This window comes from Podarcis melisellensis, assembly GCF_964234715.1.
Source record: "Podarcis melisellensis genome assembly, chromosome: 15".
Classification (NCBI taxonomy): domain Eukaryota; kingdom Metazoa; phylum Chordata; class Lepidosauria; order Squamata; family Lacertidae; genus Podarcis; species Podarcis melisellensis.
Genome location: NC_138532.1, coordinates 10,998,492 through 11,019,856, shown reverse-complemented (window position 1 = coordinate 11,019,856; position 21,365 = coordinate 10,998,492). Strand labels below are relative to the sequence as shown.

Here is a 21,365-nt window from a genome sequence, read left to right as displayed (position 1 = left end):
GGGCTGCTGAGTAGCTGAGCTCACATGTTTATATGAATTTCTGAAGTTTTCCCAGTGAGCCAGTACATAGATACCGTATTTTTCGCCCTAAAGGATGCAATTTTTTCCCCTCCAAAAATGAAGGGGAAATGTGTGTGTGTCCTATGGGGCGAATGCAGCCTTTCGCTGAAGCCTGGAGAGCGAGAGGGGTTGGTGCGCACTTCACGCAGCTCTCCCACGGCTTGCGGAGAACTGCCTGCACCCAGAAGTCTGGGGCGCGCTGAGCTCAGCACGACCCAGGCTTCGAGATTCATGCGGCTCTCCACAAGCCGTGGGAGAGCTGCGCGAAGTCGCGCAGCTCTCCCACGGCTTGCGGATAGCAGCCTGTTCTGGGGGCTGGGGTCAGGGGAAGCTCGGGCTTCCCGCGCCCCAGCCCCGTACCTGGGGGAAATTTTTTTTTTCTTTATTTCCCCCCAAAAAAACTAGGTGCGCCCTATGGGCCGGTGCGCCATATGGGGCGAAAAATACGGTACATTTATCAGTGAATTCTTACATTTGGTATCATGCAGCAAAGGCCCTTTGAATAGATAGGAAGAAACTGTAGTGAAGTGTTTTGTGGGGACAAATCACAAAAGTCACAAAAGTGATTGTGCTGATTTTGGTAGTGGGCTGCATGTGCATGATATCTGCTGGAGGGGCAACCATAATAACAATAATAACACAATTCGACAATTCAGGTTTAAATACACTAATATACCTATGACTGCACCCTTTTAACAATATTTTCCCACCTCTCTCTCCTCCCCCCACTTCCCCCCACTATCCGCCTTATCGCTTAAATATTCATTCCAGATTCCTTCATATTTATCCATTCTTAATTTGCGTCAACATGCAATTCGTTCATATATAGCTAATCTGTCCATATTATCAGTCCATGTGCTCAATGGAATCTTTTTGCGGCTCTTCCAATTAATCAAAACAAGTTTTTTTTGCTTCTAATATAGCACGGTACATCCATTTTTTTTGCCCCCTTGAAATCTCCCACGTTTCCGGAATATAATTCAGAATTAAATTCAATTCCCCTAAATAACAATTTCTTTTTATTACTCTTACTATAAATATCCTCACCTCACACCTTACCCTAACCTGCCCACCATCAACGCTTGAGATGTTGCCCTCCTCAACAGACCAGATGTTGCCTGCCTCCATCTTAAATCATTGTTTTTAATTCCTTGCTCACCTTGAGAGGCATCTGGGTCGCCCTTTCTATTCGGCTGCTCTGTAGGCTCAGCCCTTTCTCTTTCCGCCTTCGCTTCATCACCTCTCTGTGCTCTTTCTGCTTGTTCTGGACCTCAATCAGCACCGTGATGAAGGAGTTCTTCACCTCCTTCTCAAACTCCAGCTCATCCCGGCGAGCCAGCTGCTGCACCAGTTCTTCGGAGTAGTCCCGGATAGCACCTTCTACGCGATCCAGGAGCTCTGAAAGCTCTGAGACGGACATGTGCTTCAAGCCTTCGAAGGATGGAAAGAGGCAGACATGCATGTTTAAGCAACTTAACATATCAGTGGGCTGCATTGCCAAAGGAAGTAATAAGGATGTACTGAGACAGTCGCCGTTTGGACATTCAGAAAGCGCCACGTAAGTGCTAAGCATTGTTTTGAACACCCACAAAGCGCTATATAAAAGCTAAGTGTTAATCTGAACACTCACAAAGCACTATATAAATGCATACCGTTATAAATGCTAAGCATTACTAATGCAAAGCGTTATTTCTAGGGCTGTCACTCAAAGAAATGCATGTCAACTCAGAAGGAAGCCTTACTGAGCTTAGTGGAACTTATCCCCAGATAAGTGTGTATAGGATTGCAGTCTCGTTCTAGGAATTTTAGTAAATTAATGGATATTAATAAATATGTGAAAATGGAAAAAAAGAATACTTCTGATGGGGGGAAAGCATACACAGCAGGCAACATTTGAGAAGAAACCTACAGTTTTAAGACATAATTAATTTTTAAAAAATAATTTAATCGACTGCTCCACTTAGTCAATCAAAAAATTAACTAGTCCATCTAAGGCTGCAATCCTTTACCCATTTAATACACTGAGACTTACTCCTAAGTCGACATGTGCAGTGTTGAACTGTAACTAATTAATGCAGCCCTCGTTAGTTTGCATTTTAGGGTTGCAACCTGATTAAAGAAAATTTTAATCAATTGCTTCAGAGAATGACCAGTGCTTCACTGGAGAAGGGGTGTGTGCTATCTGCCTTGAATGGGGCAGTGATGCACCCCCTCCTTAAGAAAACCTCCCTGGACCCAGAGGTGCAAAGCAACTATTGGCCAATGGTGAATATCCCCTTTTCAGGCAAGGTGCATGAGAAGGTGGTAGCAGTCCAGCTTTAAGCATGCCTGGAGGAAACTGATTATTTCAATTTGTTCTGGCCTGGTCATGGCACTGAAATTGCCTTGGCTGCCCGTGTTGATTACATTTGAGAGATAAGGGAGCATGATCCTGCTCATTCGCCTCTAACTCTCAGTGGCTCTTGATACTGCTGACCACATGTGTTGTAGCAGGGCGTTCTCATCCTCTAAGAGCCATTCTCTCCCAACCAAGCGGAAAAGCAACACAGTGCTTGCCATCTGGAGTTTTTGTAACAACTTACATTTTAAAAAATGCTCGTTTTTTAATAATAAAAAAGCAACCCCCAAACGTGCGACATGATAAATTGGAGGTTCCTTTTTTAGTTGCTTAAAAGCTTTTGGAATAGATGAACCAATCCATTATACATTGCAGCCCTATAGGGTGGTATTCTGAAGCTGGTTTTACCGTAATTAGAATAAAACATGTGCCTGCAACAAAACATTGCCAGGTGTGCAGAGTGCTCTTGTTCAGGGAGCCAGCCAGCCATGCCCTCTTCCAGAGACTCCATTCCATTTCCCCTCCCGCCTGGTTTTCTGTCTCCACTCCACCCTATCAGTCAATCCACATTCCATGCCCACTGAACATGCTTAGGCCATGTTGGACTGTTTCGGGGGTTCCCCACCCCATGAAGGTTCCCCCCCTAAAGATTTCTTGTCCTTCAACAAACCTTATATTAATTTACAAAGCCCTGAACAATTGATCCAGGGCGCCACTGTTGCCCAATGCAACAGAAAAGAGGTACCATATCTGTCCAGATCTGGAAATTATGTTGTGTGTTTGGAGGAGCATGCACATGCAATGTACCCACTCAAACCATCTACATGTCAAAAGGGAAAGGAGCATGTTTTGGAAAAGCATGACCCCCAATGTTTAAAAATGTGCTTATGTATCCCGGGAGATGAGTGAGTGGATAGGCTCCCTTCCACAAACCTACTGCAACCCAAGGCCAGACCTTTTTCAGAATCATTGCAACACATTTTCGTCTTCATCATTTTTAATTAGCTGGGCTTTTAGCATCCAGGGTTAAGCTTGGGTGCTTTGGCATGTGGTTTTATGTACTCGGCGGGGAATTTTGTGCCCATTTTCGTTTGCTTTATTGCTTGTTTTGAAAAACTGTAACTCACCCCAGGCTCTAAAGATGGGGTAGCCTACAAATAAATAAACCAGTGTTAAAGCATAGCATAAACTGGACATTTTGAGCTCATGCTAAATAATAATGATAATAATAATTTTTTATTTATACCCCACCCATCTGGCTGAGTTTCCCCAGCCACTCTGGGCAGCTCCCAATCAAGTGTTAAAAACAATACAGCATTAAATATTAAAAACTTCCCTAAACAGGGCTGCCTTCTGATGTCTTTTAAAAAATAGGATAGCTGCTTATTTCCTTGACATCCGATGGGAGGGCATTCCACAGGATGGGCACCACTACTGAGAAGGCCCTCTGTCTGGTTCCCTGTAACCTCACTTCTCGCAATGAGGGAACTGCCAGAAGGCCTTCAGCACTGGATCTAAGTGTTCAGGCTGAACGATGGGGATGGAAATGCTCCCTCAGGTATACAGGACCAAGGCCATTTCGGGCTTTAAAGGTCAGCAACAACACTTTGAATTGTGCTTGGAAATGTACTGGGAGCCAATATAGGTCTTTCAGGACCAGTGTCATATGGTCCCAGCGGCCACTCCCAGTCACCAGTCTAGCTGCTGCATTCTGTCTAAGCGGGAGATAACCAGAGCATGCACCACTCTGGCAAGACAGTCTGCGGGCAGGTAGGGTCTCAGCCTGTGTACCAGATGGAGCTGGTAGACAGCTGCCCCGGACACAGAATTTTCCTGCGCCTCCATGGACAGCTGCGAGTCCAAAATGACTCCCAGGCTGCGCACCTGGTTCTTCAGAGGCACAGTTACCCCATTCAGGACCAGGGAGTCCTTCATACCTGCCTGCCCCTTATCCCCCCAAAACAGTACTTCTGTCTTGTCAGGATTCAACCTCAATCTGTTAGCCGCCATCCATCCTCTAACTGCCTCCATGCACTCACACAGGACCTTCACTGCCTTCACTGGTTCTGATTTAAAAGAGAGTTAGAGCTGGGTGTCATCTGCATACTGATGATAAAAAGAAACACATCATCACTTGTATGCAGTCCTGCTATATTCCACAAGAACAGAGCTGTCATGAGGACACCGCAACAGGGGGAAAGAATCAGCATCCAAATAAGTGGAATGCATTATTGAGTGTTGCTCATTGCAGTGAAGGCTGGTCCATTGGGGAGATGGGGACACTGCCCCTCCAAGCACTTACAAACAGTTGGGACGTGGCATTGGTTTGCAGCTTCCTCCTCCTTGTTGCCCTTGAAGAACTTGGGAAGAAGGGACGTGGGGACAAAACCAGAATTAGTTGCCTCTACCTATCATTGGAGGGATGGTGCTGTGGGTTAAATCACAGAGCCTAGGACTTGCCGATCAGAAGGTCGGTGGTTCGAATCCCCGCAACGGGGTGAACTCCCGTTGCTCGGTCCCTGCTCCTGCCAACCTAGCAGTTCGAAAGCACATCAAAGTGCAAGTAGATAAATAGGTATCACTCCGGCGGAAAGGTAAACAGCGTTTCTGTGCGCTGCTCTGGTTCGCCAGAAGCGGCTTAGTCATGCTGGCCACATGACCCAGAAGCTGTACGCCGGCTCCTTCGTCCAATAAAGCAAGATGAGCGCCGCAACCCCAGAGTCGGTCACGACTGGACCTAATGGTCAGGGGTCCCTTTACCTTTAATTTACCTATCATTGGCTCTGGCTGCACCAGGCCCCACTGTCACTCAATGGGAAGACAGTTACAGCTCAGCTTTAGACAGTATCTACTTCACCTTCAGGAGCTCCCAGGTTTGATCCCTGGCATCGCTAGGTAGGGATGGGAATGTCTCCTGCCTGAAACCCCAGAGAGCTGCTGCCAGCACAGAAATATGGAACCAGACAAACTACAGGTCTTGACTATACCAACAGGGCAGTTTCCTATATTCCTCTTCAAAGGTCTGTGCTGCGAGAGGAGGCAATCTTACAGTAAGGTCAAAGGAGACCTGATGTTGGGGATCTATGATCAGACCTCCTGTAGATGCAACATAAGTTGAAAGCACTCTCTTACCACGTTAAGAATCATAGAAACTGTAGTTTGTTAAGGATGCTGGGAGTTGCAGATCTGTACGGTCAGGACCCTTAACTGCAGTTCCCAGTATTCACTGAAGGAAGCCATAACTATTTAAAGTGGTTAAAGAATGCTTTATGGTGTATCATATGGGTGAGAGTTTCTCCCGCCTGCCCCCCTGCAAATTCCAGGTGGGGGCAGCATCCAGATTGGGACCATTGTTGTGGGTAAAGTGTTAAAGGTCGGGATTTGTGTAAAGAAACCCTAGACTTAAAGGTACAGATTAGAAGCTAATGTGCTGTGTAGTTTGTCCCAAAGAAAGCAGCAGATCATCCTCCCTGGACCTTATAGCCCAGACCCAAATGCCCTCACCTTCATAGGACCAGTTGTTGTTCAGGGTCTGTGTCAGCGCCTGCATCTCTTGTAGAAGGACAGAGTCGGCCTGGCTGCTGGTCTCTCCACCATCGTCTTCCTCCAAAATATCTTCTTCCTCTTCAGGGTCTGGTGAATTCTCCATCATCTCCTCGATTTCTTCAATCACCTGCAAAAAGAACAAACTGCTTAAGAATTATGTTTGGCTTCGGTGCAGAAAGAAAGAAAGAAAGAAAGAAAGAAAGAAAGAAAGAAAGAAAGAAAGAAAGAAAGAAAGAAAGAAAGAAAGAAAGAAAGAAAGAACGTTAAATTTTATTATGAAAATGCTGCGTTTTATTTATTTTCTGTCAAGAAAAAATGGAATGTTAGCTGATGTTTAAATTTCTCGGCAAGAATACATTTTCTTCAGTGTACCTGTTGGGTAGTTTAGGCAAATGTACCTTATAGGGACCATTCATTTATTTTTATTTTTATTTTTATTTATCAAGCCACTTTAAATACCGTTGGTGAAAGCTGAATCATCGAGGTCACAGCATGAACACACACAGATGCAATAAATGACAACCAAGTCCAAACACATTTATTAGCTACACTTGTATGCCACGTTCCTGCTCAAAACACTCAAGGTCTTTTACACTTCATAAGTTTACAATCTAAAAGACTGAAAATACCTTTAAAAAAATATTCGAAATCGTCTTTGGCTCAGCTTCAGTCACTATCTCTCAACATAACATGCCCTACCTCACAGGCTGTGATGATAAAATGGAGGGAGAACCATGGAGGAAAGGTGAGAAGGTGCCCACGAGAATCTGGGAATCATGGACATGCTTAGGGACAATCCAGTCGTCTCAAAATAACCCAGATGTGTTAAGGCATAGTACACAATTCTAAAAGCCACAAAGTCACTATTAAGGAGAAGACTACTGTGGTGTTTACCTCCTAGGTGGGTCATAAGGAAAGGGTTAAAAATGAGTGTGATGTGATTGGCCAGTGGCAACTGGTAGGAGGAGTTAGAGTGAGAGTTGGTGTTGTGTGAAAGTCAGTTGAGAGTTGGGAGTTGAAGAAGGAAGAGGGAGGTTTAGTCTGTGGGTTGGTCGAGTTGTGTTGTGAGAGAGTGAGAGGAATTGTTAGATGGAGTCAGATAGATAGTTGGAATAATCAGTTTGAAGTTGTTAGGAACACATAGAACAGTTACGGAACTGGGATTAAGAAACTGCTAAGAAAAATTAACTGAAACCATAAGCTTGTTCATGCCTATAAATAAACTTGATTATTTGTTAATGTTAACAAATGTCTGGACTCCGTGATTACCCGTGAGGAGAAACGGGTTGGTGGCAGCAAAGAAAGCAATCACAGTGGTGGCACAGGGTCAATAGACCGTCAAACGTCTGGGGGCCCTGTGTGATCGCCACAACTACAAGGAATATTTGGGTACTGAGCCATGGAGGAACCTAGCCCTCCACATCAGCCTTTGCCAACCAGGTTGTCTCCAGATGTGGCTGGACACCAACTCCATCAGCCCCGCCCCCATCCTTGCAGCCACTTGCTGATAGGCTGCTCTCTGGTGTGCTGCAGTGGCACCATTTTACACGGCCAGAAGGTGGTATTGCAGCTACCGAGTCAAGAGGAATCAGGTGACACAAGGGACCAATAGGGTTCTACGCCAGGCCCTCTTCTAGCCTGGATCCTTTGTCCGAGCTACTCTTTGTTGACCTTTCCACTCTGGCTTCCCTCCAATCCTTATAGAGACGAGCTAGATACAAGTCATCCTGATACACTTTAGGAAATATAGTATGCAACATCCTTGATGAGCACCGTGCTGCCAATATTTTAAAACAAGAACCGTGCTTTGACATGATGAGATAACTATTTGCACAAAATTCATTACCCACACATGGGTTGTTATTGTGTTCATCTTTCTGCTTCTCTGGGATTGAGTGTTACACCACTCTGAGAATTGCATCTCTGGGAACATGGGGGTCTCCTAACAACTCTCAGTGCCCTTAACAATCTACACTTCCCAGGATTCCTTGTGGGAAGCCATGCCTCTTTAAAGCAGTATCATAGTGCTTGAAATGTATAATGCAGACTGTATTGGCTGCTTGCCCTTCTTCCTTCTTTTATGATTGTTGTTAGGCATAGTCTCTCCCAAATATTACTACGCCATTGCTATCTATCAAATGGTTTGGAAGATTTCCAGTTAGCGGCCATTACTTGGCTACCTGCCAATTCCCAATGCACTTCCTAATTGTTCCTGAGGGACGTCTCTTGACACCTACGTGTCTGGTGGTTGGACCCCAAGGTTGACCCAATAGCAATCCAACAGACTTTAGGAGGAAACGCTCTACGGCCCTCCTTCTTCAAATATTTTGACACTGTTAACAGCATTGCCCTTCCTAAAACAAATTTAAGAGTTGAAATGCCTTCCATGGAAAAGAAACAAAGCTCTCCTCCATCGATCACTTGTTTTTGTTTTTTTCTTATCAAGGCTGCCATCTTTCAAAAGTAAATAAGTCTCCTGCATTCCTTGCAGAAAACACCGCTTGGAACGGTGGGTCATTGCAGCCGCTCAATAAATGGAGTATCATTGCCATGGTAACGAACAGAAATTCTCAGGTGCAGCTGAAAGCCTCTCAGTATGGAATAAGCTCCCGATATTAATGACCGACTCACTCACTCCTCAAACCCGAGAGACAAAAGCAAAGAATCCCACTGAACCACAGTATATGGATTCTGTGGGGGAAAGACGGTGTGAAATTTAACAGCTAGCATGAGCACCAACCCTAAATCTTACTATGCTGTGTATTTTTGTGTCTTTATATTGTAAACCACCCTGTGATCCTTGAATGAAGGGTGATATGGAAATTTAGTAAATAAAACAACAACAACAATCTAATCTAGTAGTGCCAGCTCTGACTGGCAATGATATTCTGGGGTCTCAGACAGAGAGAGCCCCTTCCCATCTCCTGCTGCTTCAAGGATCTTCAGCTCCGCATGCTGAAAGCATTTAGAGGCTTCCCAAGGCAGAACTTAGAAGCTAGAAGAATAGCAAAGATCGGTCACTGATTAAACTTCTTTTTTTAAAAATGTGCTGACCTGTGGTCCTCCAGATGTGGCTACATGGCCCAGACTTCAAGGCCAATAGTCAAAACTGATGGGAGTTGTAGTTCAGCCACATCTGGATGACCCCAGGCCCTCCATCCCAGGTTTACAGTAACTGGCAGTGGCTAGCCAGGGTCTCAGAGAGGGGTCTCTCCAAGCCCTCCCTGAAAACGCCATGGTTTGAACCCGGGATCTTTTGCACACAAAGGATACGCTCTACTCCTGAGGGGTGATGGCACACCCCTCATAAGCTTCCCAGTTAGCTGGCGAAAGAGGCAGTGATTGTGTCATTCATGCATTCCCCAAAAAAGACAGAAGCCGTTTTTTGTGCATTTACTTCAATTGTCACATTTATGCCCGGGCAAAATATACCCAACAACACAGCATTACACTACAATCAGATCTGTGCTTATTTTTAGAAGCTGTTCAGATGGTCCTTTTATCCTATAGCAATGTTGCGTCAACAGGCGGCTGAGGCTGTTTCTACCCACATACTAATTCACGCATGCTCTCTCTCATTCTCCATATTCCAGTCCCCCCAAGGCCACAGGCGGAAGGAGATCTAAAGATTTTTAGGAGGAATTTTTCCTCCAAAAACTGTGATGGGTGAGGGATGAGAGAAAGGGATGGTGTTGAAAACCACTGGCCAGTTTGAGCAGGGAGGATTCTCGGCTTTAGGAGCCAGTGCTACCTGGGAAGAATTGCAGGATGGGATTTCCCTTTTTGTTTTGTTTTTAAAAAATGTTCCATTGCCTGCTTTTGGGGCTCCTAGGGATGACCTGAAACATTTTGCCGCCTGAGGCAAAGACAATGCCCTCTCACGCCACATACAGAAGGGTTGTTTTACATGCAGGTGGTCTCAGGTTTAATTCCCATCACCTCCACGAAGAGATGCCATTCTGAAATCTTGTCAGCAATGTCAACACGATGACCATGTAGATACACAATAAAGGTAAAGGGACCCCTGACCATTAGGTCCAGTCGTGGCCGACTCTGGGGTTGCGGCGCTCATCTCGCTTTATTGGCCGAGGGAGCCAGTGTACAGCTTCCGGGTCATGTGGCCAGCATGACTAAGCCACTTCTGGCGAACCAGAGCAGCGCACGGAAACGCCGTTTACCTTCCCGCCAGAGTGGTACCTATTTATCTACTTTCACTTTGTACTTTCGAACTGCTAGGTTGGCAGGAGCAGGGACCGAGCAACGGGAGCTCACCCCATCCCATTGCGGGGATTCGAACCACTGACCTTCTGATCAGCAAGTCCTAGGCTCTGTGGTTTAACCCACAGCGCCACCCGGGTCCCTTTTACATACACAATAGACAATCTTTATAGAATTCCTTCAAACCATAACAAGTACAAAATGACATCTTTAGTCTCAAAGTCTCTGAAAATCTTTAACTGAAGCGAGGTACCAGACTGTGTATGATGAAAGACAAGCTGTGAAACCCATCTTATTATAGCATGTACGTATTACAGTTTATAATTTTTGTAAAGTGGTATGTGCATGCAGGTCATCGTCTGTAAAATTTTATTTTCAGTTTATGAAGCAATTCTATATCCTCCCACCATGCTGACGAAGAATTCTACGAAACAGTAGTCAATATCCGGAATCACTGCTCAGTGTTGGACATCATATTTGCTGAATACACAAAGCTTGTCTTTGTATTTGATATGGTTTGAAGGAATTCTATAAAGATTGTCTATTTCGTATGTACATGGTCATTGTGTTGCCTAGACATTGCTGACGTTCTCTTTGCAACACAGGAGTTTGTTTCATTCTGAAATCTTGGACAGCTATTAGATGGTCTGGGGACTACAGGTTAGCCGTGTGGTGACAACCCTGTACATGTTTTCTGTTTGCTCTGCAGCCAATGTAGGGGGATGCATAGCAAAGCCGACATCTGAAAGCATTTGAGATGCCCATAAATCTCCACCTGCTCTCCAGCCACCGTTGTGAGCAATTTCTCAAGGCAGATTTGCTGAGCCTGGAAAGAAAGCGGGTTGCCTAACGGGCAAACACCGCTCTTCGGAAAAGGCTGAGCACGTTTGCCGAGCAGGTGGCAGAAGGTGCCTTAGAATTTCCCATCTTTTACACAGGAAAGGCCAAGGGAAGATTGTGTACCTGATCTGCTGTGAGTAGAGGCTCCTCGTTAATACCAGAGTCATTTTCACTCTTCTCGTTAAGCTCTTCCTCTTCCTTCTCGTGGATCTGAAGGGGGAAGAAAACCCAAGCCGCATGCTGATTCAGTAGCAGGTATGGGTGGTCCCCATTTAGGTTTATTCTATTTCTATTTTTATTTTGGTCCTTAGGCTAATCTTTCCTAAATGGACCGGGCAGGTATTTTCTCTGCTTTTTTTGTTTTTTGTTTTTTTAAAATAGAAAACCAAAGTTCTAAGAAGCAGTTCAAAAGGGTCTGCCATGTTTCATTAAAATCCCCCAAAATCTCCCTCCATGCAACATGCGTCCTTGTTTTGTTTCCTCGTCTTCCCCAGATATCTGGGAGAGGAAAGTGTTGGAGGAAAAGAAGGATCGTTCACTAAAACAAGAGCTCAGAGGAGAAGCCTAGAGAGGAGATAATGACTCCCGGCAGGCAATTACACTGAAATATCTGGCAAGAAGCATCAATATGAAGTGTGGCTCAGGTGTGGCTCAGCACTACCACTTGGCATTTTCGGGCAGCTTCCAGAGCCCAGGGAGACCCAGCCAGGACACCACCAATTCTGTTCTCCCTCCACCATTAAATTTTATTTGGCTGTGTCTTCTTCACACAGCCAGGAGTGTACTGGCATATTCACACGTGAAGGGTCCCTTCACAATAGCCACAGCCAGGTCTGCTCCTATGACTATGCAACCTTCTAAGATTACAACAACAAACAAACCTATGGTCCCATAAAGCATCCTCAATAAACACACGAGATGTAACCGGCTGGGTTCTTAGATAAATAAGGTATACTATTCATTGAATCAAATTGTAAATTTCAACAGAAGTAACTCATAAAGTGGTCCACAGCTACTACTATGCCATAAGATCCACTGTCTTGTAATATCACATATGTGCTTTAACTACTGATGAAGCCCAGGATGGCGAAACAAGGCCAATATTCCGGAAATCCTTGTCTAGAATCTGTGATAGGATTTTGTGGAACTGTAAAAACCTTTCATGTGGATTGTTTGGACTTTATGAACAGACAGGTGGAAGAGACACCATTACACAGATGGACCTTATGCATGAACTGACTAGAGAATTATCTGATCCACTGGGTCTTCTGCTTTGTTCGTTTGTTGAACTTTATGAATTACTTCTGTTGAAATTTACAATTTGATATAATGAATAAAGGTAAAGGTAAAGGGACCCCTGACCATTAGGTCCAGCTGTGACCGACTCTGGGGTTGCGGCGCTCATCTCGCTTTATTGGCCGAGGGAGCCGACGTACAGCTTCCGGGTCATGTGGCCAGCATGACTAAGCCGCTTCTGGCGAACCAGAGCAGCGCACGGAAACGCTGTTTACCTTCCCACCATAGCGGTACCTATTTATCTACTTGCACTTTGACATACTTTCGAACTGCTAGGTTGGCAGGAGCAGGGACCGAGCAACGGGAGCTCACCCCGTCACGGGGATTCAAACCGCCGACCTGCTGATCAGCAAGTCCTAGGCTCTGTGGTTTAACACACAGTGCCACCCACTTCCCTGATACAATTAATAGTATACCTTGTTTATCTAAGAACACAGCTGGTTACGTCTCGTGTGTTTATTGAGGGCCTTCTAAGACTAGACAATAATCTAATTATACAGTAACAATAATTAGGGATGTGTTGCACCAATCAATGCAGATCACCTTTCAGCTAGATCTACTTTTTTAGGTGCGCACCGTTCTCCTGAAATGGAAGCACCTTGTATTTTCAGTGTGGCTAAATTCTTAACTCTGGAGCACACAAAGCAACAATTCATTTGTGTTCTTCCTTCTCGCCTTCTCCAGGAGCCAATCCTCAACGACCGACTCGCCTCCTTTCACTCTGATTGGCTCCAAATGACAGGTGGCCGCCTGTCATGGATGCTTCAGGTGAGATTCCTGAATTGCAGGGGGTTGGACTAGATGACCCTCAGGGTCCCTTCCAAGTCTAAGATTCTATGATTCTATGAATCAAGAGGGAGAAGACTTCTTTTCAGATCTGAGCCATTGGCCGACTTCTGGTGCTGGACCCCTACGACTGCCGGATTTACGTATAAGCTAAACAAGCTACAGCTTAGGGCCCCACTCTCTTGGGGGCCCCAAAAAAATGTAAAGAGGAAAAAACTTCATATACATTTCCAAAATATAAGATACAAAACAAATAAAATAAAACCTACATACAGCGTTTTGTGGGGGCTCCTATGATGTAAGTAATGGGCACCTGGTCATTTTAAGTTAGAGCTGAATCATTATTTCACTGTTAATATACTTCTTCTTAATTGTATTTCAGTTCAGCAATTAATTTGATAAAATACATATTTTGTTATGTGCAAATGGCTTTAGATACCTATTAGGTCCATAAATTACCATATAGCATATATTCAACACAAAAAAACAGCGACAATTTGTTGTTGACAGCTGGACATATAAAGGGCCCCGTTACCTTCAGTAGCTTAGGGCCTTATCAAACCTAAATATGGCCCTGACCCCTACCATTATTGCGATAATGACTTCCTTGTGGTCTTCCGATAGGTATCTGGCCCAGCCACAGAATGTCTTATCAAATGAGTTTTTAGTCTGATTCACCAGGGCTCTTCCTGTTTGTCTAGCTGCCATTCTCATTTCCCATAAAGTGGCCCCTACATCAGGGGCATTGTGAAGCGTAAAACTGCAACTGGAACCAGAAGCTCATGGAGAATAAGGTTATCAATGGCTAGAAGCCAAGGTAGCTCGGCCCGGCCTCCACAGTAGAAGGCAGTGATGCTTTTGAATACCAGTTGCTGGGAAATGCAAGGGGGGAGAGAGCTCTTGAGCTTGGGTCCTGCTGGCTGGCCACTGTAAAAACAGGGTGCTGCGTTAGAAGGGCCATTCTGATTTGATTACTTAAAGCCAGCCTCTTCAGAATTGAATTACTTTACAGGAAATTTAAAAACAATACTCATGCTCAAGGAAGGCTGAAGCCAGAGATTTTCTCTGAAGGGACCAGTTCTGGTTCCCTAGTGATTCACCCTCAGCCTTCAGCTTATAAGGGCCATTCCAAAAAGCCAGGAAGTCCTCCCTTCCTGTTTGATTCTTATTTAGGAAGGCGATCAATACTTTCTGGCCTCACTGTTTCACTGGCTCCAGCAGTTTATTTGACTGAATTGCTGCACTGGCTGACGCCACTAGCATCACCCGCTTCCTGAAGCTGAGATTGCATAACACCCACTAGAGCGCTGGAAGAGGTAGCTGCTGCAGAGCTTGTCGAACAAGGCAGGCGAGAGCCTTGCGATCCACTTTCCGGAAGTCACTACTAATTCTTACAAATATATCCCCTGCGCAGAGGCCACAATACTTGACATGTGCCTGCTTTGCTTGCAGACCCAACACAAAGCCTCCATGGGCAGTTGCCGGTGTGTGTGTGTGTGTGTGTGTGTGATGTGCTGGCAGGGCCCACTGCTGTGCCGACAACTGCTCTGGGCACCCTCAGCCACCATATTAATTTCTGTAATATAACATCACGCCAAGACATGGTAGTAAGTTAACATGGCGAATCCCAGCCACCCAGTGCTGGTTGCTGTGGGACATTTAGCAGTCAAACATATCTCTGCAAGATTTTGCTAGTTAGTAGATGAAAGGGTTAAGGACCACAGAGTTAGGTCATGCTTCCTCACCCCCAGTGAGGGAGGAAGTGATGTATTTCTTCCTTCCAGTGTGGTGAGCCAGTGTGGTGTAGTGGTTAAGAGCGGTAGACTCGTAATCTGGTGAACCGGGTTCGATTCCCCGCTCCTCCACATGCAGCTGCTGGGTGACCTTGGGCCAGTCACACTTCTCTGAAGTCTCTCAGCCCCACTCACCCCACAGAGTGTTTGTTGTGGGGGAGGAAGGGAAAGGAGAATGTTAGCCGCTTTGAGACTCCTTCGGGTAGTGATAAAGCGGGATATCAAATCCAAACTCTTCTTCTTCTTCCTGCCTTCCCTTACCCTCCTTCTCCATGCTGTAAGCAATGGAGGCGGACGTGACTCAACATGGCTTCTAGCTTCAGACACATGTCTGAATCTATATTTCCGTATTTCTACTAAGAATATTTTTAGCTGCATTTCCAATTGCTGCTGCATAGGACAATGCAGGTCTGTGGCCTCAGATAAGTAAGTAAAGCATTTTTCAACTGACTTCACTATGGAGTCTATTTCATTGCAGAAGGGTAAAAGAGGGTCAGCTGTTTCACACAGCAGAATGAAATAATTAAGGTTTAATAAACTATTCCTATGTTTCACTAAACTGCTTGACAATGGCATTTAAACTCTGCTACTGGGGCTCTCTGGATGCAGGCCCCATGCTTTTGAATTCAGACTTTTTTCCTTTGCTGTTAACCCCCCCCCCCACGGTTCTCTAGAGGATTAAATATAATTAATATATCCTCTTACCGATTCCCATCAATTGCCAAGCTCTTGTATGCATCAAGCAAGCTTACCTGGGCCAACGTAAGAGGGGAACCAGTGTTTTGACAAAAGGTCCCACAAGCTTAGAGCCAGCTTCTGCCCACCAAGGAATCTGGCCCTCAGGCCAAAAAAAAGGGGGCCCCACCCACTTCTAAAAGCCTGCAAAAATATTCCAGCCATCTCCCCTAGAGCACACTTGCAGTCAGGAACATTAAGTAATGGGAGCCTAAGAGGTCAAGGAAGAATTGCAGAGCAGCCAGGGCATAAAATACAGGTAGCCTAATGGGTTTAAAACACATTAAATTGCACCAAGCACGAATGACAGTGTTTTGAACGTAATTTAAAAAATAAGGGCTAAATGCACATTTGTACTAATAGGGCAGCTCTGGGGGCAAACTGACTTCTTAGCAGGCAGTTGGGTAGGATCCTGCCTGCCCACCCTTTTTTCCTTAGGAACACTTCATTACGGGTGCTTTGTTGCGTGCTCAGTGCTCTTTATGCAGGCACGTTTTTCGCAGCACGCACACAACATCAAAATGTCGCCCCTATTTCCCCCCATTTTATCCAGAGTTACTGTTTCTGCCAGTGTCTCTGTGTATGTTATTCATCGGTAGGGATGCAAGAAGGAACTTTTTTCCATTCTGCCCTGTACTCATTGCACTGTTTCCATCTCACTGCAGGCCATCTTCCATCAAAAATCTCTGTTATTTCAGTGCAAAGGAAAAGCAATGTAAATGTGAGGAAGGGGGGGGCATCATCAATTGTGTATCATTTGCAGACTGAAAACAACAACAGCTCTAGACAATTGGAAAATAATATTGGGCAGCATTTAAATGCTGGATGGCATTTAGACAAGAATGGCATTGTGTGAATACTGCACAAAGCTTTTATCTATTTAATATCTTTTATTATATTTCTATCCCAGCTTTCCTCCTAGCAGGTCGTGTGCTCAAGACATTGATTCTATAAAACTTATTTTGCTGCACTGTGCGAAATACGAGCAAGCCAGGGCTGAACTGATATTACCCTTGCTGGTACCTTTCCCGGGAAAATCAGAGGCTCACTACTTCAGGTTCCTATTGGAAGACCAGACAAACGCTAGAACATTAGCAGTGGCGAAGTTTTTATCGGTGGTTGCAAGAACCAATGATCCCTATCTTTAAGTCTGAACAGAATGCTTGTTTAACCTGGAGGTAGGCTGTCTGAATTGTGCATTGCTTTTTAACAATTTGTTGGGTCTCTGGACCATAAGAAAGATTGATTGATTGATTGATTGATTGAATATATTTTATTATATTTCTATCCCAGCTTTCCTCCTAGCAGGTCAAGGTGGTATACACAATTCTCCCCTCACAACAACCCTGTGAGGTAGACAAGGCTGAGGGACAGTAACTGGCCCAAAGTCATTCAATGAGCTTCATAGCTGAGTGGGGATTTGAACCCTGATCTCTGAGTCCCCAGTGAACTGCTGAGTGGAAACACGCTAAATCTCCACAAATAAAAGAGCTGGGGGAGAGCGAGTCTGAGGGACCACAGGTTTTTCACCATTGCTATACAGTGGCACTAGAAGGAGTGCTCACTGGAAGGACAGATCCTGAAGCTGAGACTCCAATACTTTGGCCACCTCATGAGAAGAGAAGACTCCCTGGAAAAGACCCTGATATTGGGAAAGATGGAGGGCACAAGGAGAAGGGGGTGACAGAGGATGAGATGGTTGGATAGTGTTCTCGAAGATACCAGCATGAGTTTCACCAAACTGCGGGGGGCAGTGGAAGACAGGAGTGCCTGGCGTGCTCTGGTCCATGGGGTCACGAAGAGTCGGACACAACTAAATGACTAAACAATGACAATACAGTGGTACCTTGGGTTACAGACGCTTCAGGTTACAGATGCTTCAGGTTACAGACTCCGCTAACCCAGAAATAGTACCTCAGGTTAAGAACTTTACCTCAGAATGAGAACAGAAATTGTGCGGCGGCAGCAGCAAGAGGCCCCATTAGCTGAAGCGGTACCTCAGGTTCTGAACAGTTCCAGGTTAAGAACGGACCTCCAGAACGAATTAAGTTTGTAACCCAAGGTACCACTGTACACTGAAAAGCCAAAGCTCTTCTTGGTTTCAGGAGCCTTTTCTAGCCTCACCCAGAGATGCCAGGTGAGCACGGGGCACTGAATCTCAGGGTCGAGGGTTCGAGGTCCTCGTTGGGCTAAAGATTCCTGCATTGCAGGGGGTTGGACTAGATGGCCACAGTGGTCCCCTCCAGCTCTACAATTCCATGATTCTATGAAGCTGGAAGTTTCCGCAGTCATAGCATGTGCTCTGCCCCTGTGCTTCACCCCTAATGTTCACCATCTGAATCAGCTTTGAGAAGCAATTGCACATTCACTCGAGACTCGTCCATTTACAAATGAACAGCCCTGATACCTGAACATGAGGTAAAGGGGTTTCTCTCTATGGCTACATACACACCATACATTTAACGCGGTGCATTGCTTCCCCACCCACCCCAAAGAATCCTGGGAACTGTAGTTTGTTAATGGTGCTGGGAATTGTAGTTCTGTGGTGGGTAGACAATAGACCCCAGGATTCTTGTGCTTGAAATGTATGTTGTGTATGCAAACCTTGTCTTTTCTATTATTTCCATTGATTTTAAAAGACTGCTATTTCGTTTTTAAAAAGCTCTTCTCCAAATAAAACCTGGATGAAATACAAAGCTATTTTAATTTATTCCTTGGTCCTGAGCAAAGGAGTAATTTCGCCTGTTCAGCTGCTTTCAAGGTCAGCGAGTTCTGGCTACAATACAAGACGGTGCAGGAAGAAGAAACTGCATCGCAGCAAGGGTTATTCAAGGTTTGCATAGGAGTGTGTCCCTCTCAGCTTTCGAAACCCTACTAGCAGATTAGCAAGAACCCCTCAACGTCTGGAGGCAATCCAAGGGCCCAAACAAGAACAGTAAAGGTAAAGGTAAAGGGACCCCTGACCATTAGGTCCAGTCATGACCGACTCTGGGGTTGCAGCGCTCACCTCGCTTTACTGGCCGAGGGAGCCGGCGTACAGCTTCCGGGTCATGTGGCTAGCATGACTAAGCCGCTTCTGGCAAACCAGAGCAGCGCACGGAAACGCCGTTTACCTTCCTGCCGGAGCAGTACCTATTTATCTACTTGCACTTTGTGCTTTCGAACTGCTAGGTTGGCAGGAGCAGGGGCCGAGCAACGGGAGCTCACCCCGTCGCGGGGATTCGAACCGCCGACCTTCTGATCGGCAAGCCCTAGGCTCTGTGGTTTAACCCAGACGTTATGCTAAATGCACCATCGGAGCTTGGAAAGTTCATTTTTTAAAAAGAAACTATTCTCTTATAAATTCCAGACTGCAACATCAAGTGCGCCACATAAGTGATGCCATATTAAAAGTATCAGGGAAAAAAGAAAAGGAAGGAAGGAACTAATTCCAGATCACGTTCGTCGCTTTGATAAACAAACTAGTTCAGTTTATGGCTCGAGTTCATCCAAATAATCCTCAGCCAAAAAAAGAAAATCAATTGAGGTGTCGACTTTACAGCGGTGAAGTTCAGAACACCAATGACAAACTGTTCTCTTCTCCTTTTTTAAGACGCTGCCTGGAGCTCTGAACATCGGAGAGGACAGTGACGATGGCTGTCAAGAGCATCCTCAAAGACCCGCATCATGTGCCTGTATGCTGCTGGGGGGGATGCTAGATCTCCTACAGGCTTCCACTGCCCGCTGAAAATAACATCTCTCTGGCCATCTGTTGTTCATGCTTCCTGGCCCGATTAAATTAGTCCTTCACTCCAGCAAACCCATTAATAATATAAGGCCTAATAAGTTATTGTTGACTGAGCAGAATAGCAGGCTCCTGGTGGAAGCTGCAATTCTCCATGCGTCAGCCTACAAAGCCAACACACACATTACGATATGATACGATAATCTTTATTGTCATTGTCCCACACAAAACAACAAAATTGAAAAAATCTACATAAGATATTCAAAAACCAACAAGCCTGCCATCCCAGCTATCCCAACCTGGTTAGCCCCCTAAAAACTCTGATACCCCATTTTTAAATAAAATATACTCCCGTAGAGACTCTTTACACTGCATTTAAAACCAAAATCACATTTGGATAGAAACTGTTTCTCAGGCAGCTAGTCCTAGTCTTTATAACCCTGTACCTTCTTCCAGAAGGCAGGAGCTGAAAGAGATCATTTCCGGGGTGCGCACTATCCTGCACTATCTCTGCAGCTTTCTTATGGCACCTGGAAGCAAAGATTTGATCCAAGGGGGAAGAGTGCACCCAATTATTCTCTCTGCAGTCTTTACAACCCTGGACAGCATTGTTTTTTCTCTGACCGTGCAGCTCCCAAACCACACACACAGACCATAAGTTATCCTGCAACATTTTGGGAGGACAAAGTGGGATGCCACCCTCCCACTCATGCAGTCTCCGCTCTCCATAGCTGCACCACCACTTCTCTCGCCCTTACCCACTTGGCCCCCCACCCGTCCTGCCACTTTTCTCGTGCCCCCACCCACCCACTGCTTCTCACCCTTGCCTGCCCACCCATGAGATCAGGGTGCCCTGGGATGAAGGCAGAGCCTGGAGCGCCTTCAAAGAAAGCAGGGCCACCCCGCTTAAAACAGGACACTTGGCAAGTATGACACTCTTGGAGCAGATAGGGAGAAGGGAGGTGGGGACAAAACCAGAATTAATTGCCTCTACCTATCATTGGAGGGACGCGGGTGGCGCTGTATGTTAAATCACAGAGCCTAGGACTGGACCTAATGGTCAGGGGTCCCTTTACCTTTTTAAAGCCCTAAATGGCTTGGGACTTGTTTACTTGCAGAATCGCTTTGCCCCGCCTGTGCCCAGTTAAGCACTTATACTCAAGCCATGTTTGTAATAAAACAATCTTTTAGTGTGGCAATACCTACACCTGCCTATTGACATCAGGCAAACACCTTCACTGCACAGTGGTACCTTGGGTTACAGATGCTTCAGGTTACAGACTCCGCTAACCCAGAAATAGTACCTCAGGTTAAGAACTTTGCTTCAGGATGAGAACAGAAATCCCGCAGTGGTGGCAGCGGGAGGCCCCATTAGCTAAAGTGGTGCTTCAGGTGAAGAACAGTTTCAGGTTAAGAACGGACCTCCGGAACGAGTTAAGTTCTTAACCCGAGGTACCACTGTATTCTTTCCAGTGCCTTCTTAAATTAATTTTGTTTTGACAAGTGTATCCCTGACATGTAGACCTTGGTGTGTTTCAGTCTTTTTTTCTTTTTTCACATTGATTTTTAATTATCATTAAATGAATGTTTCCTGTAAACCACAAAGAGATTTTACAACAATCACACAGCATATAAATGCTGTTCAATAAATAACGTGCACCCACGGAGCTTCTTCATGAGAGCAGCAATGCTTGCCAATCAGGGATCCCAGTCACGTGGGGAAGCTGGATGAAAGTGAGCAGGCAGAACCTCCTCACGCTAATGCCAGATTTGTGGCTGCTGGGGGAGCGGCATGCAAACATGTTAGACACAACAATAGTGAAGATGTCCTCACACACACACACCCTTTCATCCTCTGTATTCACTGAGCACATGGGGTGAAGTGTTCTTTGAAAACTCCTACAGATGCACTAAAAAGAGAGCTGAAAAGCCATTTCTGAGCTTCGGAGGAGAGGGGGTTGCGGGCTACCCCCTCCCACACACGCGGGGGCTGGCCTTTTGGCCCCGCAAGAACAGGGAATCCCCGGGC

General features: G+C 45.5%; 1 protein-coding gene across 5 annotated transcripts in view; it reads right to left on the bottom strand.

Annotated features, from left to right (window-relative positions):
- Nucleotides 1–21,365, bottom strand: part of FEZ1 (fasciculation and elongation protein zeta 1) — a 186,277-nt gene that overhangs the window by 6,889 nt on the left and 158,023 nt on the right. For 3 of the 5 annotated variants that reach the window (XM_081891051.1, XM_081891050.1, XM_081891047.1), the window contains 4 exons: nucleotides 11,126–11,212; nucleotides 5,903–6,071; nucleotides 3,526–3,549; nucleotides 1,220–1,491 (listed from right to left, as the gene is read on the bottom strand). In XM_081891051.1, coding sequence (XP_081747177.1) covers nucleotides 1,220–1,491; nucleotides 3,526–3,549; nucleotides 5,903–6,071; nucleotides 11,126–11,212 — 552 coding nt within the window. The remainder of the gene's footprint in view (nucleotides 1–1,219; nucleotides 1,492–3,525; nucleotides 3,550–5,902; nucleotides 6,072–11,125; nucleotides 11,213–21,365) is intronic. The other 2 variants (XM_081891048.1, XM_081891049.1) reach the window with 2 other exon arrangements.